Source organism: Stigmatopora argus, chromosome 3 (assembly GCF_051989625.1).
Source record: "Stigmatopora argus isolate UIUO_Sarg chromosome 3, RoL_Sarg_1.0, whole genome shotgun sequence".
Taxonomy (NCBI): Eukaryota; Metazoa; Chordata; class Actinopteri; order Syngnathiformes; family Syngnathidae; genus Stigmatopora; species Stigmatopora argus.
Genome location: NC_135389.1, coordinates 19,505,579 through 19,528,983, shown reverse-complemented (window position 1 = coordinate 19,528,983; position 23,405 = coordinate 19,505,579). Strand labels below are relative to the sequence as shown.

Here is a 23,405-nt window from a genome sequence, read left to right as displayed (position 1 = left end):
TACCCGTTGAAGGCGCTACGAGAAAATGCACGGACCGCCACTGATATATGTATATATGTATATATGTATGTATGTATGTATGTATGTATATATATATATATATATATATATATATATATATATATATATATATATATATATATATATATATATATATGTGTGTGTGTGTGTCATTTTTCCTCTATATTTTGGAAGCAGATACATGACTCTAACTCATATTTGTAGTTTTGAAATTATTCTAGTCCGTATGAGTGTATTACACTACAAAAAGGATTAAAAACATTTGTATTCATTTAACTCATCGGCTGCTATTGACGGTGATTGACGAACCAAATCTGCTTTAAAATGAACCGTTTTTACATTAGGAGCGCAACCTTGACATTTTACCACCTGTAATAAGAGTACAAATTCAAAGTGAGTCCCCACAAGAAGATGAAGAACGACAACAACTACTTTAATAGCGAGCAGTCCTGCCTTCAAAGTGTGATAAAATGAGGGAAAAGCACCATTTTCTGCGCGCTACTCAATATGTTTGGGGAAACTGGCATAAAACTCCACTGCAAAGTTCCGGCTGTATTGCCTAAGTGCCTCATAAAAAAATACAAATAAAAAAAAAACGATAACAGTATGTTTCTTACGACGCTCATGAGTGCGTGGGAAACACGCTGAGGTAAGGGAGACGCTCAGTTCATCTTCGTGAATATCGAGTACACGCAGCTCTGGTTGGAAATGTCATACCTGTCAACTTTTACGTTTTTCCGTGTTTTACATGATTTCAAAACGTGTTCACCGTGTAACAACTTTTAACGGGATTTTTTAAGTACGTTTTTTTGTAAACCGATCTCGTTTTACCCATTTCGGCTCTAATATGGAACGTTTTGGTCAGTGGTAGCAGACAAAAACGTCATTTTCGACTGCTAATATTGTCATGCTTTAAGCATGATGAGCACGTGAATTCCCCTTTTTCACTATATAAATATAGCGAGTAAGCAAGCAATGTACCTAGACCAAGGGTGTCAGACTCGGGTTGGTTCGCGGTCAACTTGATTTTACGTGGGCCGGACCATTTTAGATATATTTAGATTTTTTTTAGACTAAAAGGATTAAAAGAACTGGATTAAAATCCCTGAATATTCAGTTTTTTATCGATCTAAAACAATTTTTATTTTAGCTTTTTTTAAAATATATTTTTAGATTTTACAAAATGATTTTTTAACTAAAAACACAGAAAAATGGATTAAACAATTACAATTATTGATTTAAAAAGGGGGAAAAATCAGGAAATGTAATATACATCTATAATCTTCATTTTAATTTGATCCTAAAACGGAAAGTCGGCACTCATGATTTAATTTCCCGGGCCAGATTTGGCCCCCGGGCCGCCACTTTGACACATGTGATCTAGTGCAAGGGTGTCAGACTCGGGTTGGTTCGCGGGCCGCTTTAACGTCAACTTGAATTCATATGGGACGGACCATTTTAGATATAATATTTAGATATTTTTTTAATAAATGGATTAAAAGAACTGGATTAAAATCCCTGAATATTCAGTTTTTTATAGATCTAAAACAATGTTTATTTTAGCTTTTTTAAATAATTTTTTAGATTTTATAAAATGATTTTTGAACTAAAAACACAGAAAAAATGGATTAAAAAATGAAAATTATTGATTTAAAAGGAGGAAAATCAGGAAATTTAATAGACATCTATACTCTTCATTTGAATTTGATCCTAAAACAGAAAGTCGGCACTCATGATTTACTTTCCCGGGCCACACAAAATGATGCGGCGGGCCAGTTTTGGCCCCCGGGCCGCCACTTTGACACATGTGACCTAGACACTCCAGCTGTCAGCGTCATACAGCAGAATCTTGAATTTCGTGCATACTGATTAGACTACCTGTCCACTTTGGAGAAAATGTTAGACTTAAGTGCGCCCTATGTGAATAAATACATGCCGCGTTTCATTCGTACTTTTTTTTTTTTTTTTTAATCGCTTAATAAGGGGAATTGCAATCATAAGGAGAAATAGGCTGAAGTTGACAGGTAAGGCAATAAAATAAATAAATAAAATAAAATGAAAGCGAGATGCAGCGAGTGAAATCCACAAAGGCAACAGTGCTGGTTTATGTGCGGACATTTATAGATTTTTGCTTTAACGTGGCAGTCCCATGAATAACGTGGTTGCCTTAAATCCTCTCCTTCACACCACTGGAGGCCCTCGGACACACACACACACACACACACACAAACACACAAACACACATGTCACATGCATCATCACGCACAATCCCTAAGAGCAATGTCGCTCGGCTCAAATAGGCCAGCTAATCTCAGCCGGGGAGCACCCGTGTGTGTGTGTGTTTGTGTGTGTGTGTGTGTGTGTGTGTATGTGTGTGTGTGTGTGCCTGTGAGTAGCTCTGGCAATGTCACAGAGGGGAAAGTAGCAAGTTGCGGGGAAGGAAAATCAGAAAGGGAAAAGAGGAGAAAGCTGACAAAACAGTAAAAAGGGGATGAAAAGGCGAGAGGAAAAATATCACAAAGCAGGATGGAGATGAAAATGAAAAAAAAAGCTACGTCGGATAACGTGCGCCGAGGCTACGAATGAGAATCAGAGACAAAGATGGAGACGAGATAAAAGAGCGAGCGACGTGGAAGTCAAAGAATGGGAGATGAAGGAAAAAGATGGAAACGCCTGATTAACGTCAAACGTTGATTCCGAGGGTTAGCGACTCGCCTTGAGGAAATGTCGCCGGTTCATGGCAGGGCGAAGCGCACACGGCCACGGTCGATGACGTCATCGTCACCGGCCGCTAACAATGCTAATTAGCAAAGGTGCATGGCGGCTAGCATAAGCAGTCCTGGTTAATTATGCTTCCCATTGGCTGCTAGCCTTCCCAGTTCAAACGGATCGGACATCTATCGGCAACGTGAGCGTTTCATGTTACTTTCACGGTGACATCATTTCGCTGGGTGAACTCTACTTGACTCAGACAGCAAAAATATTCAAAATTTAGCAAGTTTCTGGCAACAGATGGAGAGTGAGCGAGGAGGAGGAGGTTGTTATCCGTTGAATAAAATAGTGAAAGAAGCACATTTAGCTGAAACTTAATAGTTTGTGGAATGACAAAAGTCTTAGTATACAGTAATCCCTCGATTATCGCGGTTAATAGGGGGTCACCCCTATTTAAAAAAATAAATAAAAATTAAGTAGGGTCACCCCTATTTAAAAAAATAAATAAAAATTAAGTAGGGTCACCCCTATTTAAAAAAATAAATAAAAATTAAGTAGGGTCACCCAAATTAAAAAAAATAAATAAAAATTAAGTAGGGTCACCCCTATTTAAAAAAATAAATACAAATTAAGTAGGGTCACCCCTATTTAGGCTTTAGGCTTAAGGACAGTTTTCCCCCCACATCCATCTGGACTCTAAACTTGCAGTAGCACGACACACAATCCCTTCTGTGTAATAACTTGGGGGTGAGTTAACATTAAAGACGTTGGGCGGTGATCTGCCTCCTACTGGCTGACTGAAGGTAAGTGAGGAGACAGTGAGAGGTAAGTCATCTGCTGCGATGTATCAATCACGGCAGAATGTCAACGAGTCTGAAATGATCACTTATTTGGGCCTTTTGCCGGGAAAACGCACCTTATGGAGAAGCACTACTCATTTCGTCATATGCAGCTGGGTATGATGACAATTAGGCTTTTGTTGAGTCAAGAATGATGACAAAGCCTATGTCCGATTATTATTATTATTTAAAAAATGTATAAATTTTATTCTTTTTTACTTCAGTGCTGAGTCCTAGTAGCAAGTGGTGGACGGGGGAGTGGCTTCCGCTTGGGCTCCTATTCCTGCGCTTTCTCACCAGCAGTTTCCATATTTTACCTCACAGGTTAGGGGAGAGCCATATGCACCCATCAAAAGAGCCATATGTGGCTCCCGAGCCATAGGTTCCCTACCCCTGCTGTAGTACAACACCGATAGAAATGGACGTGAGATCATTGAGGAGCACAATGCAGGACAATTACAGTATTTACCCAACAATAAGTCGTGCTATTTTAAGCTTTTTCCGGGGCCTTCGACTTATATTTAATGGATTTTTTTTTCGTATCTCGAGTCACTCATTTGCATACCTGTCAACCTCTGCCGATAACTGCCCTTATAAATGATTATGATTCCCCTTACAAACCCCCAAAAACCTTACAAACACCGTACGACTCGTACGAGTCGTACGGTGTTTGTAAGGTTTTTTGGGGGGTTTGTAAGGGGAATCATAATCATTTATAAGGGCAGTTATCGGCAGAGGTTGACAGGTATGCATTTGCATACAAAAAAATTTGTTACCTGAAAAATTCTTACCTAGAGGCATTCGTAAGTAGAGGTATGACCGTACCTGTGTCCATCTTTCCATCCTGAGCAGCCGGCCCGTCGGGAATGACGCTCTTGACTTGCAGAAACTCGTCAGGCTCGTCCCCTCCGATGATTGTGAAGCCGAATCCCATGTTGCTCTTTTGCAGGCCCGTCGAGAGGAACGTGCCTTTCAACTGGGTCGGGTCCCTGGTGAAAAGTGGCTTTTCTGAAGGGAGAGACAAAACAAAACAAAAAAACACACCAGGTGAAAGGTGATTCTTATTCGGTGAAAGCACTCCCAAATGCATCCTTATCTAATAATAACAACTCTGGCTTGGATTATTATTTGGCTGCAGATTTTGCCAGCATTTAGCGCAATCTCGGTGAGTCATGGCGAGCTTATTTTGGAATGGTCTAGCAAATTCTTATCTCGGTGCCAGACGGAAGACCTTGGGGGTGATCATGTTCTCAGTTGTCTAACCCCGCCTACCGTTCTCGACCCCGGCCAAGGATGCCCTTTACGTCACACGATAACACACAGACGTGATAAAAAAAGAAATGTGCTTTTTGCGCCAACCAATCTGCATCTTCGCTTTGATTTAAGGAAATGTACAAAGAGCCCTTGAGTAATTGAAGAAATTGCAGTAAGGCATGCACTTGAAGACAAAACTCACAAACCACTGCGTTGGCAGCGAAAAAATGAAATGATTTAATTCTGTATACAGTGTTACCTCTACATACGAGCAGCTCTACCTACGAGATGCTCGAGATACGAAGAAATTTTTGAGCAAATAATTCGCTCTAGATACGATCAACATTTTGAGATGCGACCAAGCCAGGTGGCCATGACATGAGAGGCTGTTTATCATTGTAGCGCACTGTCTTTTTTGCCGCATCTCTCGTGTATAACAGATATCTACGAGCACTGAACGATTTATTCACACGAGTTTCTCCTAGCATCGACCAGGAAACGCACAACGCGCATGCGCGGGCAAAAAGAAGGCTTCCTGGGTAATGAAGTATACTCGTGCACACAACACTGATAGCCAATGGCAGCCTTTCTCAGAATAAAACTTCATTACCCACAATCAATACGTGGGTAGGCTGTTATTCCTTCCTTGGCCTGTTAGCTCCCACGATCGCTCATTCAAGACTACTTCTCGTTGGCAAGTGGTCGTGCGTTATCCTCTTGTGAGGACATTTGTGTGCATCATTTTCGGAATATTTTGAAGGGAATACAACAGCAAACAGCCCACCGATAGCGAATGTGAGGGTGGAGGCGTGGCAAACCGCTAACCTGTAAAACGAAGGTAACAAAAGACAAAACTAGAATTCAGTTTTGTGTAAAGTTACATTAAACATGTTTGAGTGTGTCTGTATATATTTATCCAAGTTCATTTAAATTTGTTTGTTCGTTTATGAGTGCGTTGTTGCCGTGGATAAAGTACCCCCGAACATCCCCCCCCGCCTCTGTGTATGTCGCTGTCTCTACGCTCCGTGAAATGAGTCTAATTTTACTTCTATTAAACACATGTTATTACTATTAAACCACTAGTTATGTGTTACTTTGTTAATAGATGGCGAATTAGAATAAATAAAACATTTTTTCCAATCCAATATCCAGTTTTTGGTGTTTTTTCAGAGGGTTGGAACGAATTCATTTGTTTTCAATTCATTTCAATGGGAAACATCTGCTTGAGTTACGAAAAGCTCGACATACGATCTCAGTCCCGGAACGGATTAAGATCGTATGTCGAGGTACCACTCTATACAGAATAAAGAAGGAGCTAAAAAGTGCTCGTCAGGTAGAACAACCCCGCGTGACTTAAAAATAGGTTTATGGTAAATAATTGGCAGTGACACACGATCAGGACGTCTACTTGTAGTGCAAAGCTTGAGGAAATGTGATGGTTCGCTTAACGTTTGTACGCAGTACGTAACATCAGGAAGCGGTATACCTCTATAAATGGTGGGCAGCGGGAGAGCGGAGAGACCCTGAGTCTGCATCTGCCTCTGCTGCTCAAGGCGCCGCTTTGCTTCCAAGACGGGATTCTCAAACTGAGTCCTACGATTGATGTGACTGCAAAGAACATTGACTATTAGGCATAATGATAAAAATACAGTCGTGCGTAGACGCTTTTCCAACTACGATTTGTCCTCTATAACAGAATTAAAATAATCACGTGGACTAGGAGGGCATATTGCCTCGTATCTGGCGATACATTTATCTGAATTTATTTCTAGAACCTCATTACGCTCGAGAGTAAACATGGTTGAACAACATATGGCCTTGGTTGTGTCATTTTCTCGGTATTTAGTGCTGAATTGCTTGAAAAAACATCTCAAAGTACTCAAAAATGGGATTTGTTATGGGAATTGAGCTAAGAAACAGTGCAGAATTGTTACATGTCAGGGAACGACGGCTGACTGCTGTCGACTAGTGGGCGTGAGTGGAAGTGCAGCCCCATATTGTTTACAGTAATCCCTCGATTATCGCGGTTAATGTAGACGAGACATGGCCGCGATAAACGAAAAATGCGAAGTATGGTCAACCCTATTTAAAAAAATATATATTTATTTATTTTTTAACTTCAGTGGTGAGTTCTAGTAGCAAGCGGAAAATAGCCAAAAAACAAAGGTTTCGAATCAATGCGATAATCGTGCAATGGGATATCGTGATATATTGCAGTATTGATTTTAAAAAAGAAAAAACACCCTTAACATCGACCTGTTTCAAACAGAACAAAACCAAACCCATCAACTTGATACTATTGGTAGAAAAGAAGTTTTTCAAAAGGAACGGGTTCCCTTTTTGAGTCAAACTACTGAAATAAGTGAACTTGCGTTGACTGCGTCGTACCTCTAGGCTACATCCTCAAGGCAATTGGTGAGGGTGTTTACCAAAAAAAAAAAAAAAAAAACGAAAACTATCTCCGTATGAAATAAACAGCTCTTATGATGATCTTTGCTGATTAGAATTCTCCTGGAAGAGTTTTGACAAACGAGCGGCGAGACGTCCGAGACAAGCGAGCGCGTGGGGCCATGCATAATTGATAAGGACGCCAAAAAAAATGAAATGCTTGCTTACTCCACGTAGTAGCTGCCGTAGATGGGGTCATCGATCTTCTCCCAGCCGTAGGGCAGTTCTGAGGTGTGGGGGAAGCACGCCGGGGGAAATCAAGTCACTTTATGGCAAGAGCAGCACAATCAAACAAAACACCCGAGCCGCCAAAATGAGACCCCGGCAATGGAAGGTCACAGCTGCGCACTCGCGATGGTTATACGGTACACGGAAATGAAATCTAGGGTGTTTTCTGTGCAAGAAGGCGCACCTTCAATGAATGGCCTATCTTCAAATTGGTTTCATGTCTAAGGGACAGTAGCAGTAGTGGTGTAGTAGTAGTAGTAGTAGTAGTAGTATTAGGGGATTGTGTTATACATACACTATATGGAGCTGGTGTAGTGGTAAGGGCGGTAGACATGCACGAGATGGAACTTTAGTATTTGTGGGTTGTTATAGATCCACTAAATGGAGCTGTAGTAGTGGTGGTAGTAGTAGTAGCAGTATTAGTAGTAGCAGTAGCAGCAGAATTTTAGTATTAGTAGTCGCAGTAGCAGAATTTTAGTAGTAGTAGTAGTAGCAGCAGTAGCAGAATTTTAGTAGTAGTAGTAGCAGCAGTAGCAGAATTTTAGTATTAGTAGTCGCAGTAGCAGAATTTTAGTATTACTAGTCGCAGTAGCAGAATTTTAGTAGTAGTAGTAGCAGAATTTTAGTAGTAGTAGCAGCAGCAGTAGCAGAATTTTAGTAGTAGTAGTAGCAGTAGCAGCAGTAGCAGAATTTTAGTAGTAGTAGTAGCAGTAGCAGCAGTAGCAGAATTTTAGTAGTAGTAGTAGCAGTAGCAGCAGAATTTTAGTATTAGTAGTAGCAGTAGCATAATTTTAGGAGTAGTAGTAGCAGAATTTTAGTAGTAGTAGTAGCAGTAGCAGCAGAATTTTAGTATTAGTAGTAGCAGTAGCATAATTGTAGGAGTAGTAGTAGCAGAATTTTAGTAGTAGTAGTAGTAGCAGTAGCAGAATTTTAGTAGTAGTAGTAGCAGTAGCAGAATTTTAGTAGCAGTAGTAGCAGAATTTTAGTAGTAGCAGTAGCAGAATTTTAGTAGCAGTAGCAGCAGTAGCAGAATTTTAGTAGTAGCAGTAGCAGCAGTAGCAGAATTTTAGTAGTAGTAGCAGTAGCAGAATTTTAGTAGTAGTAGCAGTAGCAGCAGTATTGTTAGTAGTAGTAGTAGCAGCAGTAGTAGCAGTATTGCTGTAGTAGCAGTTGCAGTAGAAGCAGTATTGCTGTAGTAGCAGTAGTATTGTTAGTAGTAGTAGTAGTAGCAGTAGCAATAGTATTGTTAGTAGTAGCAGTAGTATTGTTAGTAGTAGCAGTAGTATTGTTAGTAGTAGTAGTAGCAGTAGTAGCAGAATTGCTGTAGTAGTAGCAGTAGTAGCAGAATTGCTGTAGTAGTAGCAGTAGTAACAGAATTGCTGTAGTAGTAGCAGTAGCAGTAGTATTGTTAGTAGTAGTAGTAGCAGTAGCAGTAGTATTGTTAGTAGTAGTAGCAGAATTGCTGTAGTCGTAGCAGTAGTAGCAGAATTGCTGTAGTAGTAGCAGTAGTAGCAGAATTGCTGTAGTAGTAGCAGTATTGTTGTAGTAGTATTAGCAGCAGCAGCAGTAGTAGTAGTAACAGCAGCAATAGCTGTAGTAGCAGTATTGGTAGTAGTAGTAGTAGTAGTAGTGACTTGCTTATCAAATTAATCGCCAATTATTTTCACGCTCAATCTATCACGAAAATACATTGTTCACTACTGACTGAATTGTCCAAAATCCTCAAGTTTGGGTCTATGTAAAATGGTCTCTTCATTTTTTGCATTATTTACATTGACTGAAGACTGCAATAAAGTTCACAACTTTGCAAAAAAACGCCAACAGTTTATAAACACTATGTAGAATTACAAGAATTTGGATCTTTTCATCAACAGACCATAATATCACTCAGATTCAAGTGGATTTGTTACACTCATTCACGTGACAATGCAACCTGATGACAGCAAATTAATTCAACCCTTCTTTTTTCACCAAAAACGCCACCTCTGGGATCATTTTCGAGACCCGCGAACGTCGGATTGAAGGATTACGTGCAATTTTTAAGGATAATTAAAGCCGGCGTTTCGGGAAAATCTTCATTTGACGATCCGCGGACCTCCTGTGTAAAACGATATTAAAAATTAACAGTCAATTAACTGGCTGTTAAGTAATTCAATCAAAAGGCCATCCCGCTTCAGCAGCGCCAATTGTCCCACAAAAAAAGGTGTCCGAATCGGGTTTTCGCGATTTGTCTCTTCTTTTCTAAGAGCCGCCCACTTTCTTCTCGCCTTCCAGCTTTCTTCTCGCGTTAATTGTCTTGTCCTTTCTGCCATCCGTTGGCTTCTCCCATTTATCTCCTTTTACTGCCCCGGGATAAAGTGGGTCAAAGCACGGCTAAAAAGCTCGGTGCCTCTTTGTCCCGCTTTTCACCTCCAGCCAACAAAACCACGCGCACTAAGAAATAAGTGCAGTCAACTCCCCCTAAAATCCGCTTCATTGTTGGGTGCCCTGCTCTTGACAGGATTTCAAGAAATATCTTTTTTTTTTAAATCATCTGAGTGTTCAAGTCAGAAACTTGGAGTGACAAGACTGAATTGAATAGAAAATGCAGTATAGCGTATTTCTGCACTATAAGGCGCAGCTTCATCTTAAAATGTGTTTCATAGAAACTACACCAAATTTGTCTGTTAGATTAGCGTGGCTTTCCACTAATGGTGGGTAGTATGAATTGTGACTGAATTGAAGGGAAAATGCTGTATACCGGATTTTCTGCATTATAAGGCGCACCCTCATCTTAAAACTTCTTTCATAGAAACTAGACCAAAATTGTCTTTTAGAATAGTGTGGCTTTCCACTAATGGTGGGTTTGGTGGGTAGTATGAATTGGGACTGAATTGAAGGGAAAATGCTGTATACCGGATTTTCCGCACTATAAGGCGCACCCTCATTTTAAAATTTGTTTCATAGAAACTAGACCGAAATTGTCTTTTAGAATAGCGTGGCTTTCCACTAATGGTGGGTTTGGTGGGTAGTATGAATTGGGACTGAATTGAAGGGAAAATGCTGTATACCGGATTTTCCGCACTATAAGGCGCACCCTCATTTTAAAATTTGTTTCATAGAAACTAGACCAAAATTGTCTATTAGATTAGCGTGGCTTTCCACTAATGGTGGATTTGGTGGCAATCATGAATTGGGACTGAATTGAATGGAAAATGCTGTATACCGGATTTTCCGCATTATAAGGCGCACCTTCATCTTAAATTTGTTTCTTAGAAACTTCACCAAAAATTGTCTATTAGAATAGTGCGGCTTTCCATTAATGGCGAATTTGGTGGGAATCCTGAATTGGGACTGAATTGAATGGAAAAGGGGGTATACCGTATTTTCTGCACTATAAGGCGCACCCTCATCTTAAAATTTGTTTCTTAGAAACTTCACCAAATTTGTCTATTAGATTAGCGTGGCTTTCCACTAATGGTGGATTTGGTGGCGAGTATGAATTGGGACTGAATTGAATGGAAAATGCTGTATACCGGATTTTCCGCACTATGAGGCGCACCTTCATGTGAAAATTTGTTTCATAGAAACTAGCCTCAAAATTTCTATTCGAATAGCACAGGTTTTCACTTATGGCAGGTTTGGTGGGAATCATGAATTGGGGCGGAATTGAATGGAAAATTAGGTAAGCCGTATTTCCCACATTATAAGGCCTATGTTAAAATCTATTTCATAGATCAAAATGGTCCATTCATTGATAGCAAGTGGGAAGCATTTCCCGACGAAAGGCTCAATTTGTACGAGTCAGTATTCCGTAATCAGGAGGTGTTTTGGCTAAGTGCTCACTCGACAGGATGCGGAAAACGACAAGGGGATTGACCTTGCGCTTTTACGCACAAGTAAACCCAGAAAAATGCCCATCCGCACCCACAGCCCATCTGTTCAAGCTGCTCCGCTCCAGCACGAGCATACGCTACTAATTCAGACTAATTCTTCAGCACTTGTCGTACACATTTATCAGGCACCTATTTTTCCAAGAATTTATCTTCCATTCCATGTCACCGACACGATTGGTTCCGTTTCATTCGCGGGCCAAATTCATGCCAACTCCATCTCACGTGGGCCGGACCGCTTTACTTTTTGGCCCAAAAAGTTCACTCGCTTGCTGTCAAACGCTATCAAAGGCACTGAAACAGTTTATGTGAATCTGATGTTGTCAACGGCAGGTACTTCCTTGTTATAGGGTACAGTAATCCCTCGAATATCACGGTTAATGTAGACCAGATCATCGAAAAATCACAAAGTAGGGTCACCCCTATTATAACTTTTTTTTTCTTTCTTCGGTGCTGAGCCCTCGTAGCTAAAGGGGCTTCCGCTAACAAGTTTCAGCGTGGATTTTAGATTAGATTAGATTACTTTATTCATCCCGTATTTGGGAAATTTCATTGTCACAGTAGCAAGAGGGTGAGAATACAGACACAGAAAAATACATTTTAGACATAAATAAATAAGTGAATAAATAAAAAATAAAAAGAATCATAAATAAGTTAGTAAATAAAATAAATAAATAAATAAGTTAACAAATAAAAAAATAAAAACAATAATAAATAAGTTAATAAATAAAAACAATAATAATAAATAAGTTAATAAAGAATATAAAATAAATAAATAAGTTAATAAATACAAAAAATAAAAAATAAATAAGTTAAAAAATACAAAAATAAAAATAATTAATAAATAAATACATTAATTAATTCATAAATAAATTAATTCATAAATAAATAAATTAATTAATTCATAGATAAATACATACATTTTTACCTTTTTTATGAACTTAAAAAAAGGTTGTTGTTTTTTATTTGATTTTTTAAAAATAATTAATAGCGGGAAAAAATTGCAGAGTAGTGTATTTGCGATAAGTGAAGACACGATAATCGAGGGATTACTGTACTTACAGGTCAGTTCCTCTACATTTTAGAGAATTTTATATCAATTTTGAGGGACTTTCTGGCATGTTTCTTGTTAGTTTGTCGCTGCCTGCTGATTTTGGGGCAATTCCAGGTGACTTCCTGTTGGTTTTAGGGCATTTTAAGGTTGGCTGCCATTGAAGGCGCCATTTTGACAGCAGACACGACTAACCACCAAACAGCTGGTTTTGCCGCAAGGCAATTGAATCCTAAACACATTGAATAGTTCAGAATCAATATGCCTCTGGACAAACAGGAAGCAAAAAAAAAAAACCCCAAACATATGTTCGTGGCAAAAACAAAAGCGTAATGATTATCAGACATCTGGTCTACAACAAGTCTGAACTTTAAGCTTAAAAGATGCCACATTTCAACCTCTTGCTAAGTTAAAAGGGTGAACGTGTAAATAATTGAGCGTGTAAATTATGCAGGCGACTCAAACTGCTGCTATTAAAGCCATACTTGAAACATTTACTTCTTAACACACCCGGCTTGAAAATAGAGATTTACAGTATAGTGACCAATGGATGACAATTTCTGCAAAATGCCAACAAAACCACAAAAAAAAATTGCAGCCGGGATTAATTAATTAATCAACAACTAATCAATGAACAAATTGATCGACAACTGTTTCCAGTCAAAATGAAGTTGAATTGAGTCAATAATTAAAATTCATATTTTTTTACCCGATGCTCTAAAAATGAAGCCTACTTCTACCGTATTTTCTGAACTATAAGTTGTTATTATTCTGAATTTCCAGTTATTGATATTTTAGCTCGAGCATCTTATTTATATTTATATTTAAATTTCTTTTCCACTCTGACTACTGACAGCCTTTTACGTTGTTTTCGTAGGCTATGATTACATGAAAAAATATGCTAACATTTGCCGATTTAGCCTCCATTTTACTAAAGTTAATTTACTTTACATTGGAGGGGTTACATTATGCAACCACAAGATGGAGCTGCGCAAAAAGAAATGTCCTACCATAATGAACCAGTATTGATCCATATATATAAGCTGCGCCTTATAATGCGGAAAATACGGTAAGCGATTGTGGCACATAGCGAAATTAAACGATAACAAACACACTCGGCGACGAACACTGCGACGTATCGAAACACACGGACGGACGGACACTCCCAATTCCCCAACGCCATTATTTTTCACAATTACTGCATCTTCATCCGCTCAAGCGATAATGCAATTGCCTTCAGATTTGTCCCATTGATATTAGTGTGTGTGTGTGTGTGTGCATGTGTGTGTGTGTGTGTGTGTGTATAGCAGTCACCTCACACAACCTTCTCCTTCCCGCAGGAGTCAGACGCATTCCGACTCCGACCCGCCCACCGCGTCCGTGCGCCACCTTTAAAACGCCGGCCCGTTCGAGATCCCCCCCTCCCCTCAAAAAAAGAGAGCTGGAGACAGTTTCCATGGCGACCGCTCTCCAAGCAGAGGGCTCGGTCTCGTCTCCGTTTCCTGCCGCCGAAACACACAATGCGCTAGTGTGCGCCGGCGAGTGTGTTTGCAACACGCGTCGTCGTGGGGGGGGAAAATCACGGGTGTTTTTTTCGTCTCTCTTTCTAATATGTTCAAGTGAAGATATGTTTTTCTAATCAAAATATCATGGCGATCTAATGAGAATGTTCTTCATCCTTTCTAAGGCACTTAGTGAGCTCACTGACTGCCACGGACGGCTCTAGATGTCCAATTTAGTAGAACTGGGAAGGGCCAAAATTGTATTTTGATTCACCCTTTCTTGCAGAAATTATGGATTTATTTGTTTTGATGTTTTGCCCAACAATACTTGAAATAAGAGCCATTAAGAAATAAAAATAACAGATAAAACAAAGTCATATTAATCATGTCATGCACAAATTAGGATTATATTTGTTTATTTTATGTTGTGATTACATTGATATAGACCCAGGATTTTAAATGTCTGGCTCAGAGGCCCCAAAAATATAAAAAAAAATGTTTTTTTTTTTATTTAATTTCAATTTATTTAATATTTAAATTTTTAATGTCAATTTATTTAATATTAAAAAAAGTATTTCAATTTATTTAATACTTATTTTTTTAATGTCAATTTATTTAATATTTAATTTTTATAATTTCAATTTATTTAATTTTTTTTCAATTTATTTAATATTATTATTTTTAATTTTTATTTATTTATTTTTTATTTATTTATTTCGATTTATTTAATTAAAAAAAATCAATTTATTTAATATTTAATTTTTTACATTCCAATTTATTTAATATTTAATTTGCTAAATTTCAAATCATTTAATATTTAATTTTTTAAATCTCAATTTATTTAATATTTTACATTTTTTAATTTAATTTCTTTCTGAAAAAACCTCACTTGTATAAACACAAATAATGATAGTTGTTTTCAATATCAATTGCCCTTATTTTTTACTAACTACCACAGCACACTGTAACCGCCCTAGTTCATTTAGCTTGAAAACAGAAACTCAAACATTGAAGTATTGAGGTAAAAATGAATTTGATTACAAGCAAAAATGTTGTTTATCATCACCAGCGAAATAATTCAGTTTTTTTTTTGATAGTAAAGTGCTCGTCTCAGCAATTGACAAGTAATGAGTTATTAAATCGAATCAGAAATATGAGGCAACTCTCGCCTTTATACGACTAACACTAAACGTTTCAAGTTTTATTCTCCTCATAACATGAGTTACTATGACTAATAAATCATTTTTTGACAGCCTAATTTTAGGTGAAATTACAACCAGTTCTTAGAGTTGCAAACTTAGGTTATTATTATTTTTTTGTACGCATTTGCTCATTGGCTGCCATTAACGGCGATAAACGTCTGATTTATATCGGGGTCTCATAACAAAAATTGAGTGTCCTTAAGAAGCAGAATTGTCGGCGTGAGGACGCCGCAGTTTTTCTATTATGACGTGATGTAACTATGTTCAAATATTATCTGGGCCTTGCATCACTGCGTCTGTTTTTATTTCATCCATTCCTCCATTTGTCTTTTTTGCCTTTGAGTTGAGCCCACCTAATTTGGGAGACAGAATACTTGGCTATTTTGAAAAAGAAAAAAAAATGATGTAAAAGGCTTCACTTGGCAGCCATATTATTTTTGTCAGGAATTGGAGGACATTTTGGCTTTGGATTACTTGAAGAATTGGCCTAGACTTTTTGGATTTTCTGCTTAGATAGTCTTCAAAATAAATGGATTTAAATGAAAGGAGGTCATCTTTGTGAATAATCAGATTGCAATACTTCTAAATAACAAGAAAAATGTTAATATCAGACTTTTATGCCTGAAAATGTAAGCTGTGAGTGCACTAATAGCAAGAAAACATGTTTTAAATGATGTACATTTGGGGTGCGGAATATAATTTTACCTTTTTTTTCCCTGTAAACTTTTTTTTTTATACAAGAAAAAAAAATGTACAAAGGAAAATATTTGCAAATTGATATTTTTAAGAAAGTAGGTGTAGAAACTTAGTGAATAACTGCGAGACGGACATGCCCCAATTTGACTAAATTACTGCATTTTTTTGTACATGGACTCGATATAAAATATAAAACCAATGCTGTCCTATTTAAATTTGAATGTCCACTTTATCGACTTCAATTTAAATTATAGTCATACCTCTACTTACGAAATTAATTGGTTCCAAGACTTCTTTCGTAACTTGAAAATTTAGTAAGTAGGTGTACTTTATATGTAAATTCTCTAATTCGTTCCACAGTCCTCACACAACTACCAACTAAATCCTTTAAAACGGGTGTCCTATGTGTGTGTGAAAATATGTGCCACCTTGCATTTGTACAGGTTTTAATTGCCTTAAGGCACCTGTGTCAAAGTGGCGGCCTGGGGGCCAAATCTGGCCCGCCGCATGATTTTGTGTGGCCCGGGAAAGTAAATCATGAGTGCCGACTTTCTGTTTTAGGATCAAATTCAAATGAAGAGTATAGATGTATATTAAATTTCCTGATTTCCCCCTTTTAAATCAATGATTGTCATTTTTTAATCATTTTTTTCTGTTTTTAGTTCAAAAATCATTTTGTAAAATCTAAAAATATCAAAAAAAGCTAAAATAAACATTGTTTTAGATCTATAAAAAACTGAATATTCAGGGATTTTAATCCAGTTCTTTTAATCCATTTATATAAAAAAATCTAAATATTATATCTAAAATGGCCCACATAAAATCTAATTGACGTTAAAGCGCCCCGCGAACCAACCCGAGTCTGACACCCCTGGCTTAAGGGGAATTCAAAATAAAATAACAGATAAGGAAATGCATTTACTTTTTGGGGGGATTTCGTAACCTGGATCTTTTTCGTATCTCGTCAATCATTTGCATATATAAAAAAAAAAATTGTAACCTGAAACTTTCGTGCCTAGAGGCATTCGTAAGTAGAGGTATAACTGTACATCATATTTTATTTTGTATTTTTTGGGACGTAGACTAGAAAAATATCAAATCCGTCCCATTTAACCACTTCGACATGGTTGTTTTGACAAACAATTTGCATACCTGTCAACCTCTGCCGATAACTGCCCTTATAAATGATTATGATTCCCCTTACAAACCCCCCAAAAACCTTACAAACACCGTACGACTCGTACGAGTCGTACGGTGTTTGTAAGGTTTTTTGGGGGGTTTGTAAGGGGAATCATAATCATTTATAAGGGCAGTTATCGGCAGAGGTTGACAGGTATGATTGGTCCAAAACGCCACCGTCTTGACTTCTATCCTAGCTCATCCATCCCGACTAGTTTACCAAGCTCCTCCCCCCCCCTGACTCGCTTTGCGACAAGAAGGAAGGGCGCTGACGAGGCGGCCTCGTCGCAGCTTGCCGTCGCTAATCCGGCGACGGCTGCTCGGGGATTGAGAGCTTAATCAAAAGGCGGGAGACGCGGCGACAAGCCCGCCGCCGTTTCAAACGGCGACAAGAGATACCAGGCGGCGTCGGCGGTGAAAAGGAGACGCCTGACGAGCGTTTGAACTCTGACAGTCTGTCGCATCCTATACGTAGCTATAGCATAGATAAAGGCGCCTCATTGGTCCGTTAGACGCTCACTCCGCAAATAAGCGTCTCCTCAAATCAACCTGAACGCAAAACGGGAGAAGGAGGAAAGAGAATCGGCGATGAGGTTGGAGTGTGACGCTGCAAAAAAAAAAAAAAATCAAAAGAAGGGGCGGAGCCAAAACAAATCCGTGACATAAAGAGAGCAGAGACAGGAGACAAAAGTGAGACTACCCAGGGATTTTTTTTTTTTTTTTTTTTTTTTTTTTTTGGTCCTCGCCTCGTCAAGATGTTCACGTTGTATTCGCTCTCGGTGCCCGCATCCATATTTTACCGATGCGTACTTGGTGCGCGATAATGAGAGGCAAAACAAGGAAGAAATTGACTTTGCGTCGTCACTCCGTGCACAGTAGGGATGTCGCGTGGGTTTTCAAATGGGAGCCGTGTTTGGCGCGCGGGTTAATTATTCACTGCATGCACTGAAAGGAAGTGGGAAATGAACTTTTAAATTGCTTGTATTCAAAATGAATGTAATCGGAAAACATTGAAACAAAAAAACAAATCAAATCTGATTTTTTGCGTGAAAGCGTTAGTACAACTTTCAAATATGTATTTTTAAAGTTTTATTTCTATTCCTTAATTGATTGTGTTTGTCTTTATTGTTTTTGCCGATTATTTTAAAAGTTTTATTTGTATTTCTTAATTGATTGTTTTTGTAGTCATTGTTTCTTATCGATTGATTTTTAAAGTTTTGTTTATATTTCTTAATGGATCATTTTTATTTTCATTGTTTCTTATTGATTGGTTTTTAAAGTTTTATTTTTATTTCTTTATTGATTTTTTTTGTTTTCATTGTTTTTTTACCGATTTGTTTTTAAAGTTTTATTTTTATTTCTTAATGGATCATTTTTATTTTCATTGTTTCTTACCGATTTGTTTTTAAAGTTTTAGTTTTATTTTTCAAGTGATTGTTTTTGTTTTAATTGCATCTTACCAATTTGTTTGTAAAGTTTTACTTCTATTACTTAATTGTTTTTGTTTAGATCACAGGTGTCAAAGTGGCGGCCCGGGGGCCAAATCCGGCCTGCCGCATCATTTTGTGTGGCCCGGGAAAGTAAATCATGAGTGCCGACTCTCTGTTTTAGGATCAAATTAAAATGACGAGTATAGATCTATATTAAATTTCCTGATTTTCCCCCTTTTAAATCAATAATTGTAATTTTCTAATCCATTTTTTCTGTGTTTTTAGTTAAAAAATCTTTGTGTAAAATCTAAAAATATATTTAAAAAAAGCTAAAATAAACATTGTTTTAGATCTATAAAAAAACTGAATATTCAGGGCTTTTAATCCAGTTCTTTTAATCCATTTATATAAAAAAAATATCCAAATATTATATCTAAAATGGTCCGGCCCACATGAAATGGAGTTGACGTTAACGTGGCCCGCGAACCAACCCGAGTCTGACACCCCTGGTTTAGATTCTTCCCAATTTGAATTATATTGTATTGAATAGTGCAAAACAAATAAATTTGCCTCACATATGATCACTGCCGACCCTCCCAGGTCCTATGCATTGGACGTCTTTCTCCCATCAAAGGCAGCCATTAAAAAAAATCCTTAAAAGTACTCAAAATAATTCTTTTTAAACCCACTTTATAACTCACCAGATTAGATACCGAACAATCCAATGCCATATTTTCCAACGGCACTCTATATTACAAAGTAGTTTTCCTCGTCAAATTTTAATCACGTGTTAGTTTGACACGACATGACAAGAAAATATGTTGTCACTTAGAGCCCAAGCATGCATTTTTAATGACGGCATGCAGGATTGCCGCGCCGAAACGCGCTGTTGCGCCTGCTTGAAAAGAAAGCCGTGGTGGACGGGGGACAATACGAGGACGGCGTTGGATTATTGCCTCCCCGCCCGCCTTCATCCGAACGGCTGTTTTGCCCGATAAAAAAAGAATGTTTCCTGGCCCTCACAGGATTTTCTCTCTCATCTAGGAGCTTCGGAAATGTTTGTTTGCGGTTTTTGGCTGTTGCCAGATATTACGCCGAGCCAGACTAAGCTGCCGGACTGCCAGACTGCCTACCTGACGTGTGGATTGCTAGCGAAATGAATGGAAAAAAAATGCTATTCATTGGTTACCTCGTCTAAAAAAAACTACACATTTTTTAAAGTTCTTTTGTCACCAACTAAAACTGAAATTTCTGGAAAGTTTTTGTAGTTCTCGAAGGTCCCAGGACTTAACATGTAGGAGAATAATCGTTTATATATAATTTTTATTTTCTTAACTAGTGTATTTTCTGACAATAAGTCGCAGCAGCTAAAGAATACACAATGGCAAAGAAAAAAAATGGCGAACTGGAGTATAAGGCGCATTTTTTTTTGGGGGGGGGGCGATTTTTTACTGGATCAGAAACCAAGATCAAATATAAGTTAAAGTAACATAATAAAATGGAGCACAACTGGCTAAATAGGTAAACGGTATCTGTTAACATAACATTTTTAAAGAAAATTATTATTAAAAAATAACTTGTTGGTGGTCTGAGCCCAGCCAGACTAGTAAAAAAAAAATTGTGACTTATAGTCCGGAAAATACTTTAAATAAAGCATGGAAAATGTAAAAAATAAATAAACACAAAGACAATAGTCTAGTTTTTTTTCAATTAAAGTTAGTTTTTTTTAACTTTTTTGTTTTCTATTAAAATGTAATTTTACAAAAGACAGGAAAAAATCAATAGGGCAATGAATAAAAAATACTCTCCGCCCACCTTAAATGACATCAACGGTTTCAACTATGCAGAGGCAGAATGAATGAATGAAGATATACACAGCCTTTGTACAATTGAAATCTTTTTGAAGGGTCAATGACAGTCAAAGAGTTAAGTCATCGCTAAAGGTCAAAATATGAAATCTATAGGACGCCACCGTTAACTGTATCTCCTCGCCAAGCTTCTCAGGGGTCAAATGTCACCATTGATCTCCTGGGCGGACATCATTGGAAAACGGAGCCTTTCGGGCCTAAAGCGTCGTCTAATTTCCCTCACTTATGTCAGATTACGGATGGGAAAGCTCTAATGTGTCTTTAATTCTTCCCTTTTTTTTTCGCTGCGAGCTCCGCTGACTGACAGCCGCAAATGGAACCGCAGCCAGCCAGCCAACCGGTCTGAGACGAGACGAGACGAGCGCCCATTTAAAAAATCCATTAAAAAAAAAAGGGGCCATCAAGTTTTTTTGTCTTGTTATCCACAGGACAAATGCGGGCATGTCAACCTCAGCCAATTGCTCCTCTTATTAATGATTGCAATTCCCCTTATTTTGCGACAATAAACTGTACAAATGCAAGGCGGCACATATTTACTCACATAGGGCGCACTTAAAAGTTTAAAATTGTCTCCAAAGTGGTGCCCAATCAGTATGCCAGTATATCACTAAATTCAAGATTCTGTAGATATCGCAGCTTGACTGTCTGGGTACATTGCTTGCTGACACGCTATATTTAGATAGTGAAAAGGCGGACCTGTGAAACTGGAATGCGCGTGCACATATCATGCTTAAAGCATGACGATATTAGCAGTCGACGATGATGTTTTCGTCTGCTACCAGTGAGCAAAATGTTCCAGATTAGAGCCGAAATGGGTGAAAGCAGATTGGTTTTACACAAAAATATATATATACAGTGGTACCTCGACATACGATCGTAATTTGTTCAGAGACTGAGATTGTATGTCGAGCTTTTCGTAACTTGAGCGAACGTTTCCCATTGAAATGAATTGAAAACAAATTAATTCGTTCCAACCCTCTGAAAAAAACACCAAAAACAGGATATTGGATTGGAAAAAATGTTCGGGGTACAGTGGTACCTCGACATATGAGCACCCCGACATACGAGCATTTCGAGATACGAGTAAAATTTCAAGCAAATAATTCTCTCTAGATACAAGAAAAATTTCGAGATATGAGAGAGCCAGGTGGCCAAGACATGAGAGAATGTTTATCATTGTAGTCTTTTTTGCCGCATCTCTTTCGTGCATAACAGATAACTACGAAAATACGCGTTTTTTGCCTTGCAAAAAGAGCCCCCCTCTCTCCCCCCCCTTCGAAAATCAGAATTAAGTTTAGTGTAAGGTTAGATTTAATTTATTTTTGAGTGTGTCTGCATCGTAATCCAAGTTCATTTAAATTTGTTTATGTTATGTTACGAGCGTGTTGCCGTGTAAATATCCCCCCCCCTCTGTCCGTCTCTCTCTTTCCCCCCTTCGAAATCTGTATAATTTTAGTACTATTAAACACATTTTAGTAATATTAAACCACTAGTTATGTGTTACTTTGTTAATAGATGGCGAATTAGAAGAAAGAAATTTTTTTTTCCAATCCAATATCCTGTTTTTGGTGTTTTTTCAGAGGGTTGGAACAAATTAATTCGTTTTTAGTTCATTTCAATGGGAAACGTTCGTTTCAGTTACGAGAATATCGACATACGAGCTCAAGGTACCACTGTATATATATATACTTTTTTTTTTTTTAAGTGTTTTTTCATAAAAAAAGTTTTATACGGCATACACAATTTGAAAAGATAAAAGAAATGTATAAAATACGGGAAAAAGGTATACGTTGATAGGCACGCAAACGTATTCTTTGCACGAAGAACGTCGGTGTTGACACAAGATGGCCGCACTTGGAATTCCGGGCACATTTTGTCTCTTTACTGGGCGAGGGAATGACGGAAAATGAACAAGTGAGGGGGTTGTGGGGGAGAATAGAGGGTGGGTGATGGCTTGCAATTGGGGCATGGGGGGGGGGGGGGGGATTGAGAGGTGGTAGAAGGAATTGATTTAGTCTGCGCAGATTCGCTTCAGCTTGCGTGACAGCAACGCTGATGATGTCAGTTTTGCCGCTACTTGTGCAGCCATATCGGCGTGTGTATCTTTTTTTTTTGGTGTGCTTTCATCTCTCACAAAGGAACATCCACAAAGTGTTTCCAAACTTAAAAGGGAATGCAACACCTTTATCATGGCAAAAAAAGACTCTTGTTTATGATGTTGAAAAGAAAACGGAGGATTTCATGTTTCTGATGTGAAATAGTGAGGAAAATGTACACGGAAGCCAATGCTTTTTTTATGACATGCTCGCCTAAAAAACAATATCTGATCAACCTTACGCGGCCCATTGCAACATTCATTCATTCATTTTCCGTACCAGAGTCGCTCGTGGGGGGGGGGGGGTGCTGGAGCCTATCCCAGCAAACTACGGCCCGGGGACACCCTGAATTGGTGGCCAGCCAATCGCAGGGCACAAGGTAATAAAGAATAACCACTCACACTGGTACTCGGACGTTTCGTTGAACGGACGTTTGGCCGACCGGACGTTTGGTCGACTGGACGTTTGGTCGACCGGACGTTTGGTAGAACGGATGTTTGGTCGCCGGGTTGTTACTGTTGAAACCAGCTCTCAAAATTATAATCATGAGAGAGAGTTTAATATCTAGATATCTAATATCAAAATATCAATATCATATCTCTGTCATAATTTGACAGCGAGTGAACCCAGCGACCAAACGTCCGTTCTACCAAACGTCCGTTCTACCAAACGTCCGTTCTACCAAACGTCCGTTCTACCAAACGTCCGTTCTACCAAACGTCCGTTCTACCAAACGTCTTTCGACGAAATGTCCGGTCACGACTCACACTCATAGGGGCAATTTAGCCTACCTAGCATGTGTGAGGAAACCGAAGCACCCGTAGAAAACCCACACATCTCAGAAAATGGAAATTCATTCATTCATTTTCTGAACCACTTTATCCTCACAAGGTTCACGGGGGTGCTGGAGCCTAGCCCAGCTGATTTCGGGCCAGTGGCAGGGCACACCCTGAATCGGTGGACAGCCAATCGCAGGGCACGAGTCGATTTAGAGTATCCAATCAGCC

The 23,405-nt window shown here is 38.4% G+C and overlaps 1 protein-coding gene across 7 annotated transcripts in view; it reads right to left on the bottom strand.

The window, feature by feature from the left end:
• magi2b (membrane associated guanylate kinase, WW and PDZ domain containing 2b) overlaps window positions 1-23,405 on the bottom strand; it is a 99,992-nt gene that overhangs the window by 26,175 nt on the left and 50,412 nt on the right. For all 7 annotated transcript variants that reach the window (XM_077597432.1, XM_077597427.1, XM_077597429.1 and 4 more), the window contains 3 exons: window positions 7,443-7,500; window positions 6,313-6,434; window positions 4,398-4,580 (listed from right to left, as the gene is read on the bottom strand). In XM_077597432.1, the coding sequence (XP_077453558.1) occupies window positions 4,398-4,580; window positions 6,313-6,434; window positions 7,443-7,500 (363 nt within the window). The remainder of the gene's footprint in view (window positions 1-4,397; window positions 4,581-6,312; window positions 6,435-7,442; window positions 7,501-23,405) is intronic.